The sequence below is a fragment of the Eimeria necatrix genome, genomic scaffold (genome assembly GCF_000499385.1).
Source record: "Eimeria necatrix Houghton genomic scaffold, Enh_scaff36, whole genome shotgun sequence".
NCBI lineage: Eukaryota > Apicomplexa > Conoidasida > Eucoccidiorida > Eimeriidae > Eimeria > Eimeria necatrix.
In genome coordinates, this window is record NW_013654102.1 from 74,970 (window position 1) to 92,278 (window position 17,309).

The 17,309-nt window shown below is 47.1% G+C and overlaps 2 protein-coding genes across 2 annotated transcripts; both read left to right on the forward strand.

Annotated features, from left to right (window-relative positions):
* Positions 1–120: 120 nt before the first annotated feature.
* Positions 121–609, forward strand: ENH_00047920 (hypothetical protein, conserved; the record flags this gene model as incomplete). The annotated part of the gene is made up of 1 exon (XM_013581057.1): positions 121–609. The coding sequence occupies one exon, from the start codon at positions 121–123 to the stop codon at positions 607–609; it is 489 nt and encodes a 162-aa protein (XP_013436511.1).
* An 11,124-nt stretch (positions 610–11,733) lies between these two features.
* Positions 11,734–14,028, forward strand: ENH_00047930 (hypothetical protein, conserved; the record flags this gene model as incomplete). Its single annotated transcript, XM_013581058.1, has 1 exon — positions 11,734–14,028. The coding sequence occupies one exon, from the start codon at positions 11,734–11,736 to the stop codon at positions 14,026–14,028; it is 2,295 nt and encodes a 764-aa protein (XP_013436512.1).
* Positions 14,029–17,309: the final 3,281 nt, after the last annotated feature.

Genomic DNA, 17,309 nt, shown 5'->3' on the forward strand with positions numbered 1-17,309 from the left:
AAAACGCCTTTGTTGTTATCAGCAAGAACTTCCCTGTTCCTCCTGAGGATCTGTTCAGGTTCTCCTTCCTCCTGCTTTGCCGAAGTGCTCTGCGATCCCTTGGAGGACGTTCTCGATTGCATGTGGGCAAACGATCACAACGATCTAATTGCAGTGATGCTTCCCGCAGGATTGTTTCTTGTCCAAACGACGCGTCAAGGGGTATCGCCCTCCTCGTTGTTTGGCTTCGACGCAAATGAGAAACTCATCACTGGGCCCGTATGCCTCATTGACTTTCGCAACCTTTGCGCAAGAGCAGTATGTCTTCCTACAATGCTGCGACGAAAGGTAACTGAGGAACAGCATGTGCAATTCAGCACTTTTGATGCACAGCCTCTGCTGCAGATGAGGCAATTGCTTGACGCTTGTCGAACAGGTACACAGGACCGTGGATCCGTAGTGAGCCTCCAGCAAGCTGCCACTTTAGCTGCCAGCTTTAGCCACTCCACGCTTTGGAGACTCCTGGCTAAAGCTGCCCTGGAGCTTGAAGAGCTCGAAATTGCGGAGGAGGCACTCGTGAGGTCTGTTACCATGACACAGACCCAGCCTTTTTGTTTAGGAGGGCAGTGAAATTGCTGTATCAGAGGGGTACAGGCCTCTGAAACTTACAAAATCTTGAAGAACAAGTACATATTAGAGGCACTATCTCCGTAGATAAATGGCCACTGACACATTATTATGGGGCCTGATGTCGCTATACTGCGCCAGTGTCTATCGTACGGTCGCGTAGGTGCGAAGACTATTGTAGCCTGCAAGTGCTCAAGAAGGCCCGTCGTCTGAATCCAAGGGGAGATGGCAGGCCCTTGATATCTGTTTTAGCTGGGGACATACTAGGGGCGGGAGCCTTTTATGAAGCGCAGCGAAGAAGAGATCACGCCGCACATCTTTTCGCTTCTTTTGGTCTGTGGAGCGCCGCGTCAGACACCTTAAAGTTGGCTGCCTCTTCACGCAATCAGTGGGAAAACAGCTGTTTGGATCACGTTCGGACTGCCCTGGCAGAAGCTTTGAAGGAAAAGGGGAAGTGGCGAGAGTGTATTGATCTCTACTCTTTATTGAGGCCTCAAGAGGGACTTCTCGAGGCATATTTCTTTTCTGAAAAGTATGATGAACTGGAAGAACTTGCCAACACGATCCCTGACGGAAATAAAGAATTGCTTTTCCGCGCAGCCCAATTGCTTGCTGCTTCGGGGAAGGGATCAGCAAGTGCAGCGGCTTTTCTCAAAGCGGGAATGCCGGAACTTGCTGTTGATGCCGCCTTAGAAGGTGCGGAGTGGGCACAGGCTGTTTCCTTCGCTAGGCAGCACTGTGACAAAGATAAATTGGACAAGATAGCCGCTACCTACAAAATTGCAGTCCAGCACCAGAGCAAGAACTGCAACAGCATAGACATAGTGGAGGCCTTCCTCAACATTGGCGCCTTCGAGGCAGCAGCCCAAGAGCTAACAAGCCTCCCCAGCCGCCTCCTTCACGTTCAAAACCCTCAGCGCCAGCGAAAGATGCATGTATCTGCTGCATTACTTGTTCGGCAAAACCGTTTAAGTGGCGGTTCTGCAAAAGATTCTGAAGAAGTGCTCTGCACTCCCACTCTTGAGACCGTCTGCAGCAGAGCCAGTGGAACGCCTGTTCATTCAACGGCAAATGCCAAGATACTGCATCAGCGTCAAACTGCAGAAGAAGAAAAGCATTGGAGATGTGCTGCAGCATGCCATCTTTACCTTCTTTGTTGTTTCCACTTATCCGAACGGCGAGCTCGCGCAGCTCTCTGCGTCGCAGTAAGATTGTGGGAGTGTTACTCGCGGGAATTTCCCCCTCATCTCAGTGCTCATATGCTATTCATCTCTGCCTACAAGTCAAGAGAGTGGAATTTGTGTTCGCAAGCATTGCATACGTTGGAGTTGCATGCTCAAGAGTCCCAAATGAATAAGCAACGACTGGAAGATACAAGCTTGTCGTTTTCCTTGAGACGCCAGACGCTCCAAACTCCAATGAAACATGAGCTCTGTTGCCCGGAATGCAACGCTCCTAGCGCTTACTGGGAATGCTTCTGCCCATCTTGTGACTTGCTCTTTCCCTGGTGTGGTGCAACGGGCCTCCCCGTACGGTATGCCACGTGGCTTCTGCAGCAGGGTGTCGATAGCCAGGAAGCTAAGACTAAGCCAGAATCGCCTGTTTCCCCAGTTTTCTCCCCGCTCACCACAAATGATGCAGACTGTTTCTGGCCTCACGGCGGGCCTGCCGTCCCAGAAACATGCGACACTTGCGGTACCACCATTGTAGCATGGGGACCTGGGGGCCCTCTTCGTTCCTGCCCACTATGCAATCAGCTATTTTCTTTTCAGCTAGACTCAAGCCAGATTCTGCACCCCGTTTTCACCTTTGAGGACGCAGCGTCTAGTTACATCTTAAAAGTTAATCCTGAAGAAATCTATTTTCAAGAAGTTGGTGTGAACGGTCTAGCTTCGGTGTAAGAAGTCGTACGTTTTACATTGTCACAACGAGGGAGAGAGTGAAGGAGGACGCTTTCTATCTTGACTTGCTTTAAATGCAGAACACTTATTGCTTCAGCAGTGTCATGCTTCTTCATAGGCGCGTCAAGATACTGAATGCATGGTATTACTGAGTTTGTGCGCCAAGGATTCTGTGGCACCAGTAACAAAACCTATTTGAATTTGTGCTTGTGTTCTTCAAACTGTGCAGGATACCGGCACGCCAGCTCCATCAGGGTACTGTCAGGCCAAATGTTTGCAAGAAGCGTGGAAGGGAAGGCGAAAGGCAGCTTGCTGCGGCAGATAAATTTTATAGTTGTTGGAAATGTGTCGGGACATCCCTATTATACATGCCTCTTTAGTTTCTACGGTCACTTCCTCACTTCCAAAGGGCGAAATAATGGCAGGACGTCGAGATGTTTGAATTTTTTGAAGTTCAGCATGCTTCAATCGTCGTGTAGCTGTTGCAGTAACACACCTGGAGAATATGCTCCTGTTGACTTCACTGCTTTGAAGTTCATTCGCTCAGCCCTGAGGGCGTAATATTTAAGGGGTAATACTAAGAATATTAGGGACAATTTTTCACAATATAGTTTTCCCTTCAGATTGCAAAACGTTTTACTCACGATATCTCAACTAGCGGGCGCATCTAGCGAAAAACACGAAAAGCACTTTCTGAGGGTTTCATTGAAGCGAAAGGTAGAGGGACAAGTGCGACATACCCCGCGACAAAACAACAATTAATATGGCATTGTGGTTGCTGTTCATAAAGCAACCAAAGTTTAGGCATTTTCAACTAAACAGCATGCAAACAAACTCAGCTGACTTGTTCTAGGAAGGACGAAAGGCAGCTTTGAGTGTCAAGCTATGTGGCAGTCACCAGCTTTCAAAGTGTTTCCGCTTCAGAGCTGTGACATAAGTTGAAGTAGGATTTTCGCGCACCGGAGAACGTTTCGTTGGCTGACCAAGCGTTCAAGTGGTTTCCTACGGTTGTATAGGGTGGATCCAACTAGCTGACGTACAAGGCAGGTAACTAGTGTGCAGCACAAGTATTTTTAAAGTTGTGCAGCGAAAAGCAAAGCTTTCTATTGGCTCGGGCACATCGCGCAAGCTTCGCACCAATTTTTTCGCCACAAAAAGGGACGCCTTTTCGGTCACGAAAAGGCTTAGACTCAAGCGTTTTCTTGTCCTCCAAGAGCATGTTGGGGCACAGTTTGTGAGTCAGAAACTAGATGCAAATATGCACGTACTAAGGGGTAAAAAAACTGAAGTGCCAAAAGTCTCGGATAGCAAAACTGCTACTGCGCGTTTCCAGGTAGCCCTAGGAGGTTCTGCACCTCCGCCAAGGTTCGCAACACTGCGTCTAGGGCTACACCACAATTTACAACCCTGGCATCATGACTAATTTGGCATCAACATCGAAAGCCCTGGTTATCTACTGTGCAAGGATTCATCGATTAACTTCATTCTAATGAATCTAATACATGCCACGCATACTCAAAGGAGCCCGCCGAAACAGATGCAGTTCTTGTGACAAATGTTCCACAAGAACCACAATAAAATTATAATGTTGAAGGGAGTAGCCTCACTATACATGCGTGCGTGGTTTTAATGTAACGAGCCGAGCCATCATCGGGGTTTTTCCCTGCATCGTAAAGCAACCGTTGAGCGTTCTATGTCCCACGTTCCAAATACTCAAGGGTCTCTTGCCTGTGTTACCACGTGGACGCCTTGCGAACTCGGAGCATGGCATATAGAGTCAGAGGCGCTGGAGATTTGTGACGGTCAGCTAGCTAGCGTGCATAGGAATCGGATACGGTCTAGCTTAAAACTGAATAAAGATTAGTGTAGCTGCAACGCCAAAGGCTAGGGCAGGCCCCCAAAAAGAAATTGATGAGGCATATGCTTTCCTACTGTTGAATGGTCACGGTGAAGGCAAAGGTGACGTGAAGCAAAGCGCGCGCGGCTACCCGTGTTCTCAGGCCTTTCGCAAAGCATCAGACTTATCACAAGATGTAAGCGTTGTCTCATAATGAGTAATGGGAATACGTTTGACAAAAGTCAAATAGCCAAAGTTTTCCCTTCTGCTGACGGGAAAGGGCAGCAAATAAGCCCACAGATAGGTGTATTCTCAGGGTGCAGGCCTACAGGACAGCTGTATTCGTCTTCGCATATATATCGTATATGCTAACGAGTATCCGCAGCCCGAGCAAGTGGTATGTAATCAAGTGCCTAGCCATCTTCCTTGGCGGGTGGCAAAAACGAATCTGTGCTCTTTGTTGCTAGCCACCAAGTTGGCAACCGGTCTCAGAAAGAAGGGGAGCCGTGAAATCCCCAGCTCACTTTGCCCTAAGAACCGCTGCGGAAGTGAATTCATGCAAGAGAGAGCCGCGAAGGTGAGTCAAAGCATCAACCGTGCAAGGCTGCCCACATCAGCTATGATGCAAGTGCCAAAATGTGAGGCAAACGGACAACAAAGGCCTGGAACAGTCGTACCGAGCTATATTGGCTTTGCTGCGTGGTAGAACCATAAGAAGTACCGACTGTCAGAGATCAAGGAATATTCATTAATATTTTGGGTTCTATCAGAGGTATCTGGAGACAGTGTGAGCCTATGAAGAGAGTGTGTATTGGCTTCAAGAAGTATTCATTAATATTTTGGGTTGTATCGGAGGTATCTGGGGACAGTGTGAGCCCATGAAGACTGTGTATTGACTTCGATAAATGTCCAGGCATCGCAGCTGAAATGCAAGCGCGTCAGCATGCAGTTCGCAATGCTATTTTTGCTAAGCGTATACTTGTTAGCTATTTTATCAGCGATACACCCTTTCATGACTGTGAACCCCTGTGGAAATGCAAGAGCACAGAGCCAAGCTGACGCCGGGGACCACGCACCTGCTTGGCAGCCTGCGCTGCTGCTACGCAGCAATGGCAGAACGTGTCCAACGGAGTGTTTCTGCCAGCATGAGATGCAGGAGACGTTGTCTAATTTCAAAACCTCATAGCTGGTGTTCGGTGTGGTGCAGGTGAGGTGGAGTAAGCCGCCTCTCATCTGGAGTTCTCTCAGGAGAGGGATTCCCTACCATGCTTTCACAAAACGGTGCAATGCGCATCGCAACGTTCTTAGCTATGCTGCTAGCAACACGCAGTAGTCTCTTGATCTTGTACTGGATAATCTACTGAGAAGTATACGCTTTAGTTGGATTAACTGATTTTCTAACAAGTAAAGTTGCTCACTACGTGCAGCGTGTTGAGCCCAGCGTAACTGTCTACATAGGTGCGCACACGTCTAATAACTGTAGAATCGTTAAGTAAGCCCTTTAGGAACCGCATCAGTTAATATTGTTCTTTTATTGTTCCTCTACGAGGGCGTTCTGTGTCATTTGGCTTGCACTCCCCTTGTGGCTTCTGTACGGGTAACATTGCCAGCCCCAAACCCTGGCTTATCTTTAAAGCACGCTTGAAATTGGTCTCCAAGACGGACCGGGATTCTCAAAATGACTCATTCGTGGTTACGCGCTTTATTTGTGATACTAAATGTTACAAGCTTTAGAAGTAACTCCTGTGCAACAGTGTAGTGCCGCGCTCTACACATGCATCACCAGGGAGTGTACTTTAGGGCCTTGTAGCTCGCGTCCATCGGTTTGCCAGTCCTAAAAGCTCAGAAAATCTGGCGTGGATTCTATCTTCACTGCAGCTGAAGCAAGTACAGTTGCTTTCCCAACCTTATTACGCATCAAACCCGAAAAGCCCCAAAGAGCCCCGATTCCACAATCGGCACGGCCACGACGTCTACGTGTTGAGTTGACGAGGAGGGAGCATAGAAATCACGTTTGGTCGTTTCCTTGCTGCACATGAGAGCAGGTGTTCTTATCTTCAAAAATATGTATGCGGCTTTACAAGAATACGAGTTCAATAGCCCATCCATTGCTCCTTGGTCACCTCGAGGGCCTCCAGCACGTGCTCATCCAAGAAGAGTTACTGACTAACGTTACAGCAATTCCCTGGCAGCTTCATAATTTGAACAGAGCAAAATTCACATGGATTGATAAAATATGCATAGATGTTGTAGTTTTCTGCGGAGTAGGCCCCCTACAGAGACGTCATGCCTTTCCCTAGAGCTATGTCCTGGCCGCGCTGCAAATAAAAGGAAAAATCAGTGTGGATAAAATATGTAGGCTTTATAACATTTTTCTCATGCAGGGTTGCTGTGGCGAGGCTTGATGAGAATAGCCAAACGACATGGACTGACCCTTCGTTTCACGTCAGTAATTTGTATCACTAAGACAGGCTTTTTTTCACCCTTATCATCTGTTTGGACGTATGTGGAAAGGCTCTGACCGAACGTACGGTGCTGTCATTTTGTGAGGCACTGGAGAGGAATCACCTTACCTTTGGCAGTTCTGACAAAACACGCCCACCACAATGGGGAACTACGCCACGTGAAGCATAGGAACAACAAACTAAAATATGTGCTACTAATTTAAACTCCTGTGCTGCTCTTTCTGTAGACCCTATGAGCCTAAAATGCATCATATTTCATAAGCAGCTGATGCTACCTTGCCATCGTTCGTTTCCAAGATTTGAGGAGCCTGTTCTTATTATAACGGACTTTTACTGCCGAACTTTGTTGAAAATTCGCAAACTTTGGAGACGTCAAGTAGGCTTGAAGGATATGGATCTGGCTGCTCTGCAGATAGAACACAGCACTGCGAAGGTCTTGCAATGAGCTCGCACGGCGGGCGATGAAAACAAAAATATAGAAGCTCTTATGTTTTATGAATACGCGATTACCGCCTTGGCTGGTGGTCATGCACGTGGCACACTACATGTGGCGTGCGCGTGAAAACATCAGAAATGTCAACCATCCCATAGGCCGTTCACTCATTTCATTGATATTTAGATACGAAACTGGCCCATGCACTGCTTAGTTTGTGTCTGGTCAGACACACTATTTGTTGCCTTTTTTTCCGTTTATAATGTATCAACTGTGTGACGCGAATCTTGAGTATCATCTGACGTCAAGGACAGCCTATATGGATGAATCGTTGTTCCCCTTTCGAGCCTTCCTGTACAATGTATAAAGGCACGTTCCTATCCCTCAGGTCTTGCTAAGCAAGCTGTAAACAAGAATGATGGCTCAGGCAAATAAATATGCTTTTACGGAGTCTGGTCGGAGTGCTTTGTGACAGCCATAAGTTACAGCTTGCTTATACACAAGCTTTCTTTCCTTGCTTTTTAAGTATTCCGTCATTTCTTTCTTTTCTTATGCTAGAGGTTTGTTGATTCGGGCACTGTGCCTACGCATGAACAATTAGTAGCTCCAAGACCACTGGGCTGGATTGTGCCTCAGTTGCCTCGAGGTCCACCCGTGATACAGGCATTTCTTTTGTAAGTCCTTCTGTGCGCATGCTGCGTCAGCGAGCTCTACCCATTTCATAGATCTTCTTTATCTAAATGGCCAAATAATTTCTGCCCAGGGTCAGCAGTACCTCCACTCCTGTTTAGGAATAAGCGGAAGTGAAGTTACTGCCGAACATGAGGGACTCGGCCGTCGAGTTCATAAGGTGTCAGAGCTGGAATGTGAGCAGTTCCCCTACCTATTGGAACGCTTCGTATCACGAACTGCTCCTTAAAGTGGGAAAAGTGTTTTCTTGCATCTGTCATTTGCTGTTCTTTCTGACGCACATACGACCCTTCCAGGCAAACAAGCAAACCCAATATTTAGTGCTAACAGCAAAGTAGCACTTCGCTAGAACCCTTTTCCCACAACTGCGCCCTCTGCCGGCAAGTGTCTTGCAACTACGCAGAAAATTAGATTCTTCAACGATTAAAAAATAATAGAATTTCAGCTCGTGCTCTTCGTCAATGTAGCCATCATAAGTTTTTGAGTCATTTGCTAAGCAAATACAGGATGCCCTGAATGCTGTGTGAGGTAAGGTACAGAAGGAAAGTGAAGATACGATTCTTGCTGCCGTTTCATAGATTGTGAATATTGGCCAAAAAAGCACTTTAATCGCAAGGAAGCATCTGAGGCAGCGAGTTGTAGTGAGGCAGAAGGTCACGAGTCTTAGAGCTCCAACACCTAGCTCTAGTGAGTTAGTTGCGCATGTCATACGCTGGAATAGAAACTTTTTTCAGACTTGTTCTACGTTTAGTTCGTAACTGAGATAATATTTTTCAGTTTCGTTTTTCCTCCTGAAATTGGGCCATAGCTTTAGCCATTCATAAATTTCCGCTCACATGCCGACTGGTTAGATTCTGTGAAGCAAAGACAGACGATCTCACGCAGCGAAGGCAAGCTGACAGTTCCTCTACTCTAAAATTCCGAAACTATTTAAAAGCGCGCAACCCATTAAGTTGATTCGAACACTTTATCCGCGCGCCGATGAAGGCTAAACTAATTGCTCACTGACTTACCTGAGGCTCCAACTGGTAAGCACTTTCGAAAAAGCGAACATTGTCAGGTATTGACACATTCCGATTTATGGCATCTGGCTTGCTTTCAAGGGCGCCAAGCTGGCGATTTACAGCATTAGGCAAAGCATACCCTGCATAGAATGCCACAAAACGTTTTTCTTATAGTAACTACGATGTTGCGTCTGCTATTCTCTTGGGCGCCCTGCGCATTCAGCTATTCCGTTCTTGCAGCTTTATTACAGGCATCCCGCTTGGTACATATTAATTGGCTAATGGTGCTGTGGAAGAAGGTGGGGGGAAAGGTGCACTGCCACGATGCTATGTAAGGCACTCCAGCGAAAGAAAGTGTTCAGGAAAGTGAATGCTGAATTTGAGGGCAAGGAAAAACAAAAAACAAACAAAATGAGCAGCCTAAAGACTCAACTGCCTGCTGATTCAGAAGTGCTCAAGCTGATTGACCAGACTGACAGATACAGCAGAAAGTCGGAAGTTTATGCAGAGTAAGATCGAAGCAACAGTGGCACGGGAAGGTGTGTGAGCTTTTGCACTGATACGTTGAGGTTTTTATGCAGTACAGGTTAATCCTTATTTGTTAAAAGGGTACAACACGTTTATCAACGCTAAAACCTTCAGAGTCATTCCTCACGCATACCTACACTCATTGAGGAATATGACGAAGAGCAAGCACGATTTCGACTGGAAAGGCCACTTCTAAAGTCCTACCAAATTAAAAGCTGAAATTGTGCAATACAAGGTCCTATAGGTTGTCTAAACGAGCACATGGCATTATATTGGGACATTGTAGAAGTGTTGACACAAGAAATAACAGGATTACCACCAGGTTCCATGCGAAACAAGCATCTTGGCACTACTTCAGACTCATAGCACAGCAATACAGCATTTGTTAATAGAGAACCTAATACCAAGCAAATCAACAGCAACAACCGCCCGCCACTAGCCTTCTCCGGAAAAGGCTCCACAACGCGCAGTGGCGTTGAACGCAGGCCAGAGCTAAGCTGAGTCGCTTCAGAGGTGGAGTGCTCTGAAGATACTTGAGGTACTTGATGATCTAAGAAGGATGCATAATTAGTCCTTTTTGTTTCAGATTCAATCACATTGAGAGCATGCATCTCAATCATGACCGCGTCACTTGCTGTATGCATCTACAGACAGGCTCGAGGTTCCCTGAAGCTCAGCCTAAGTTGCCTTTGCTCAAACTGCCAGTATGAATTTCGCCAGCACATCTTTATTTCGAAATTTGGGGAATTTTTTTCGGGAATTTTTTTCATAATTCTCCGCGGTAATTTTTTTCCCTTCAGAGCTGTCTGCTGTTATCTACGAAACCAGAACAAACTCACGTATTATATCGTGGCCAGCAGAGCATTGTAAATTCCTCTTCAGCTCATGAAGTGCAAGGCGTTTTCTGATACAGTGTTGTTCCTTGTGTTAACTTCACCAGCAAATACAGGATCAAGAGACGCTGAGGCCATAATATTCGTTGAACATTGTTGCGTTGGCGGCCAAATCTCCTTCGAAAAGCCTTTTGTTGCGTTTAGCTGAGTATCAGTGCATCTTTCCGTAAAGGAAAGCAACATCTAAGCTTAATTTTCGAGGCATCTTCTTAAGAACACTTAAGGTTGAAGTGTCACGCATAGCACCCACTCATAGAGTCGCTCTCCCCAGCCAGCACGAAGGACGGAAGAGCAAGCATGTTCAACTTTTTCATGGGTTGAGCATTTCACGCATGCTACTAGAAGGCTATTTCTTTTCAGCATATTCACATGACTACTAGCAAGTGCTCTGTACCAACTCCGGTGGATTCCAGCTGCTTGGAGACTGGAAATGTTTATTCCCAGGACGGGCCTTCGCAACCTAGTGTAAAGGACACTGTCGATGTGCACCTTGAAAACGCAGGCGACTGGTTTTCGTGTCCACACTGGCATGCCAGTGAAAGCAACACTGGTTGCAGCACAGGCCGGCATAGCACTTCTAGCTGCACTGTGACACAGGGGCAAACAGGGCTTTTTCTGGAAGCGGAAAAACAAACTACAGCTCAGCACTTACCCTCGAGGGAAACGAATAGACCGAGGAAAAAAGACCACAGATTTTCTGACTCCTCTTACGAGTCGACTAGCAGTTCGCTACGAAGTAGCACGGGAAATTTTCAGAAGCGGCATGATGAAGAAAACGGACCTCAGCTGGCTTCAGCGACTGCGCCGTCCTGTAGTGTTAGTTGTGTCACAGTTAAAGCCAATCAGTCGATTTCGCAGACTGAAAAGTTTTCGATGGAGCGGCACGACGCTAAAGCGTCGCTACTTTGCGGGCCTCTGGCTGTGCAGAAGACCCTGACCGAACGCCAAAGGGACATCGAAAGGCGAATGATTGAAGTACGTCAGCAAAATAAGCGCCGTTTACATCGGAGGCAACAAGAGGTTAAGGAGCAGCAGCTACAGCGCCTGAGAGAGCAACGCGCCGCCTTGTTAGCTAGAAAAGAGCGAATACGGCTTGCTTCGCTCTGGAAGGAAAGAGGCATGGCTGCAGCAGCTAGGCCCCCTATAATTGCTAAGAGAGGATACGCCGTAGACAGGCTTGCATCCCAAGGCTCTGACTCAACTGGAACAGACAGCCGAAGTGCGAATATGCTACTTGCAGCCCTAGTGATGTCGGAATCAATATCTCTTCAACGGGAGACCGGAGCTAGTGAAGCTGGAAACAGTGCAGGTTAGTTCATATATATGTTGCACGTAGAGGCTGCTGGTACACACCTTCATACGCTGAAGGATTTCACATGTTGGCATGTGCTTGTTTTTCTCCCCCTAGAGAAGTTCTCATTGTCCTTTTTGCTGAGCCTGCTGCAGTGTTAACTTTTCTAGAGTCGATGTTTGGTGTGAGCTCAGACGTCCCTTCAAAAATGACAACTGGCACAGTGGCTTCCTCACATCTTCGCTCTTGCCTGCCCGGCGACTGCGCTGCTCTAACTCCCGTTGAAACGCCTGAGAATAGGCTTAAAGAGAAGAACTCATGCAAACAATTTGACCTAAAACACGCAACTTGTGAGTCATTGCGTTGCCACTCATGGGATAAGCGGGCCTTACTAAAAGAATTGCCGCATCAAAGCAAATATCTCCGTACAGTAAAGCCCTCTTCCTACAGTTCCACTTACTCCTCCGACGCCCGACATAGTGCGCCCTCGTTGCCCTTACCTCGTCGCCAAGAGACGGAGAGAAAAAAAGCCGCTTCGAAGCAAACGCTCCGCTTAGCCATGCGGAATGAACCACAAAGACAAACAGCTTTGAAGGAAAACAACGATAAGCAGTCCAAGCAAGAAAATTTCAGCACATCAACGATCGCTGCTGTTTGCCACCAATATAAGGACCAAGTACAAATGCAGTTAGAGCAGCGGCAAACACCTTCTCAAAAGGAGCAGAGGGATTATGCTCAATTAATAACAGCTTCGGAAAGCACAACATCTTCACCATACTGTCAGATGCAGAGGCTGGAAAACAGTTTTACGCAAAGAGCCATAGGGACAAGCCTGCGCTTGGCGCCGAAATGTACGGCAGCTGAAACAACTAGAACTCTCAAGTCGTCCCTACAAGTCGCTGAACAAAGTGAGGGGAACTCTAGCCAACAGAAAGGTAGTCCTCAGCTTATACTGCCTTGCCAAGATCTTACCGGGCACATTAACCGTGTTGCAGATGAGGAAAATAATGAGAGGAATGACGGCTCATTCTTGAGGCCTGCTTGGGCTGTAGCATTAAAAGTGTCCAACAGCTTACCTATCCAAAAAGAAACTGAGGCAGCAGACGCTGCTGGGCTACAGCTTGTGCGTGTTACTCGCGGCTTATGGACAAACAAAGAAAAAGAGGCTCACGAATTTGTTGAGCCCGGAGACACTGTTCCCCATGTCAACTCCTCCACATTTTCTAGAGTGCATTCTTCTTCTAACGCAGATAAAGGAGTCCCCGCAAACGCAGCAAATAAACCAGGATGTTTCAAAAACAAAGGCGACACCGAGGGGTCGCGAGCTTTATCTGCTAGCGATGCCTTCGAGTGGAACTCTTCCATTACGAATATCAGACATGAAGGTCTGAGCGCAAGTGTCAGCCATGCAAACTGCCATGCAAACTCTAAAAGCGTCCAATTCAAAGTGGTTAAAGATAAAGATCAGGCATTTTTAGCTGTGCGAGCCATACAACAAGCCGAAAAGGAAGAGGCAATACGGCTTCTTCTACTGGAGGCCTCGCAAAATGCAGTTGAGAAACAGGCCCAGAAGCGTAACAACGAGCACCAGCGTCAGCATCAGCTTTTGGAGTATCGACTACAGGACCATGATTTGAGCAACACTGATGGAGGGAAACATCAAACGTGTCAGTCTCAACGGCGTCAACAAAGCGCTGCTAGCTCTTCTGTGGGTCAGCATCAGGCGAGGGACCCGCAGTTTGCTCAAACTGCGCGTGAAGTTCTGCCACAACCAAAAGGCGGGGCCTTACCAAAAATGAACCAAGCGTGGTCTGATGCCACTCCTTTAGTCCACAACAACGAGAACATTGATACTGCCGTAATAACACAGCGACATGATTCTGAAAGCAAAGATATTCGCAGGGATAACAACGTAGGTATGGCAGAAGCTTGCTCAGGAATGACTGCGCGGACGCTTCAGTCGAGTAGACCAAAATGCAACGTCAGAGACAAACGCCAGCAGCTGGTTGTACTAAACAACGGCATTTTGGAGCGGCAGCAAGGTCTCGTACGACAGTTTCAGGAGCATTATATAAAGGAACAACAAGGCACTCTAGGGAGCTGCAGAAAACAGGATTGTGTGGAACGCGATTTGCAGTCTCACACCCCTCTAAAGGTGCCTTCTTGCACTGGTGGCATATGCCTCCCGCTGCAAACCATACGGCGCCACTCTACTCTCCAGGCTTTTCAACAGCTTTTCCGCTTGCCTTCAAAGACGGCGTCAAATCAAAGGAACCTGAAGAAAAAATACAATTTTGGCGCCGATATGGAAGAGGTTTTCCTGCCTGCCGAGATTCAAAAGAGTATCCCTACACTGAGGAAAGGGTTGTCGAGGAGATAGGTGATCCTACAAGTGGCATTTGGAGCAGCAAGCAGAAGCGCAACGCTTACTGGCCCTGCTTATGCCACCCCCTTTTTTACATCTTTAACATGTTCAACAGTAGCGTTGCTTCTGTTTAATTGATTGTGACATGAATACGCTCAAAGGAGCAAACTGGCTACCCCTAAGACGAAGGGAAAAAGCTAGTTGATGCTTTCACGCCAGCTGGCGAGTTCGGCAGTGCTTATGGCGTAGTTTCTTTTCTTTCTCCTGCACTTTTTCTTCACGAGAAGGCCAACAATATTGAACACCAGTGTACTATTCTTCGTAAGTAACAAAGCTGCGGTATACCTTGAATCCACGTAAGCCCTGTGCTCTGAATTCAAAGTGTGAACGACTAGACTAAACACATAAGCTGCAAACGAAAATATAATGATGCCTTGGCGACCCAAATTGTCGAGAAAACTCCCGCTACACTCACTTTTTTTGAAAAAAAATTAAACGTTGATCTCTTAGTGTGCATATTAGCGTAGTGTCGATAAACTTTTGGTAGCACAATTTCTCAGTTATGTACCGTACGTGAAGTTGTAGCAACAAAGGCTTTTTAGTCCCCATGGCAGCGGCCTCTAGCGAATGGAGCCCCTTTCTTCAGCAGTACAAGGCCTTTGGGCAACTACCTGCTGTAAAATGCAGAAAAATCTCATTTCACATACTTCTCGTCTTCAAATTTTAGCAGCTGTAGAAGCCAGCACGAATAATGGCCTGATAACTAGCCCACTTAGTATCTAAAGCGGCTTCAATCTCCACAGGTAAGAGACACTCACCCCACACAATCAGTGTAACTCTGAAAGGCACACGCGCTCATCATTTCAGTACCCACTTGTTGTAGAAAGGAATGGAATAGTAGAAAGAAATGCCTTGTGGGCAGTTACATGGAAGATAGCTAAAGTACTAGAAATACCTAGTACTCCTGGTACCTCGTACTCCTGGAAGCCACCCAGTTGAGTGAGATTTTTACGTGCCACTCTTTACATTTTTCTATTTTTAGGCTTCTACGCTCGCCCTTTCAACTCGCCTTTTCGAGATGTCCCCCCGCTTCTTTCTCAAGTCCTTATCTACTTGAGGCAATGCTTCTCAGCTTATGCCCTTAGCGCTTGCCTTTTACGTCAATTCTTTCGCACTAACTCTGGTAATTGGTACGTACTTTTTCTTATCAGTACGTATGCGCAGTTCATGATGTGATTGTTTGTGGCCAAGCAAAATTCTTGTTGGCGTAAAACAGTTGTGCGCTTCACTTTCGCTCTAGCCGTTTCGCTCATTATTCAATGTAAACTGTAGTGTCTGGTGAAGCTCTGCATCGCTTCATTTGAAGGTTAAAGTTTCTCCGCAAAAAGTCAGTACTCCCTGCGTCTTGCTTGCTTCTCGCACATTTTGTTAGGCACAGCGAGCTCTTTACATGGTCTAGTTTTCTACGTTTACATGAATGCACTGCAGCATATTTCATCCTCAATATCAGCGCTCAAAAGCCACCTGCGGAAAGGCAGTGAATGCTCTGGAAGCCTCCTGACCCTCCGTTCTTATGTAGCATATACCATAATTCTACCACCACGAAACAGTGCGACAGGAAGTAATCGTGGTAAACGTTTGTAACTGCACGAGAAAATTCTGCAGATGTCCTTTAGCTGCACTAACAACTTTGACGAAGCCATTGATTCTAGACTGTTTTCCTGTGTGTACTGCTAAAGCAAAGATTCGATATATTCATATTTGATACGCTGGTTTAGGCTCAACTGGGGAAGTGCCGCAGTAAGCACTACTAACTTCAAGCTTGCCTTGTCGCCACGTTGAATGTCATTGCACGAAATCTCCTGAAAAAGCCCCTTAGTTATACAGTGGGCGCTGCCAGTGTGAAGTCGGATATCGCTAACGTATCCGGCACGACGACGTGGAAGGCGAGGAAGGAACAGACACTGTCAAATGACTCAACGTTAAGACCCAAGTGGGTAAGCAGTCTTCGAAGAAAATGTTACTACACTGTGTTAAGAGCTTCGGAAGTTCAGTAGAGCGCACACTTCACATAAGCACCGTGCAGCAAAACGGGCTAAACCCTGAACCGAAGGATGGGATGTGATCACAGGAGGACCTGATAGCTTGGCAGTCTGCATAAGCATCGACATAGTCACCAAACAAGGTGCCAAACACAGCATGAAACGCTTTGGCTTCCGTACCCATTAGGAGTGCAGCTGCTGATCAGTCGCTCGCACCACGCGGCAGTACGTCAACGTTTCGCGCCGTGCCTGGGTGCACACGAATTTACATGTCAGACTTGCTATTGCTGTTCCTAATGCTTTAATAGCTCCAGGGGTTCGGTCACTCAACTTAGAGAGCTCTCTGGCACGGCACGAAGAGTTGATGAACTGCTCCTTGCTGCGAGCGACCGACAGGCAGCTGCATTGCTTATGGGCGCGAAAGCATATATTTTTAGGAGCTGCATATGGGGCCTGTATTCCTGCATCACAAGAGTGTTGCCGTTGCGCTTTAAGTGGTGGCACGAGAGCGTTGAGCTTCCGCTTGAGCAGTGCCACGTGGTTGAAAGCAGTTGCCCGTTAATGTTTTCGCTAAAGTTTCGTTGTGTGGTAGGGCCCAGTTGACATTTACTGCATCTTCCATTTAGTGTCAGTACTTACTGCCGCCGCAAAAGGAGAGCCTAGAGTGCCGTACTGACTCCGCCACACCCCCAGCTATCCAGCGGAATGATAGGGGGAGGTGCACGGCCTTTTATGTTCAGCTAGTAGTTTCTTGTGCTACTGTTTCTGGCCATGAACTGCAGAAGTGGTTGCTTTCAACCGATATGGCCACGTCAGAGGCCTTTGCCAATGGGCCCCGTCAATACACGTAATTCACACGCTCTCCGTTGTTAGCACCACTTCAGTAGCAAAATGAAGTCTATACTGTCGACCACCTCATCGGCAGTTACCTGCGCCAGTGAAGCTCAAAATATTTTTATCGTTTACAAGGGTCAGGAATCAGCGTGCAGCTAATGGCTATGTGGGGTCCCAACAATGCTCTGAATGAAAAGAAAGTGGCAACGAGAAAAGACCAGAATTGTTAACCGACCTAATGGGCGGAACCAATGCTTCGTCACCCAAGTGGTGCTAGCAAGGGAACGCATGAAAGACACTGAAATATGTACAATGATACGTCCCGTTGCCAAAGGCATCTGCCGTGGGCGGCTCGCCAGGATGCATCCACGTTGGCGCTATTTAGCGGGAGTGAAGATCTCAAGAGCCAGTGGAGTGAAA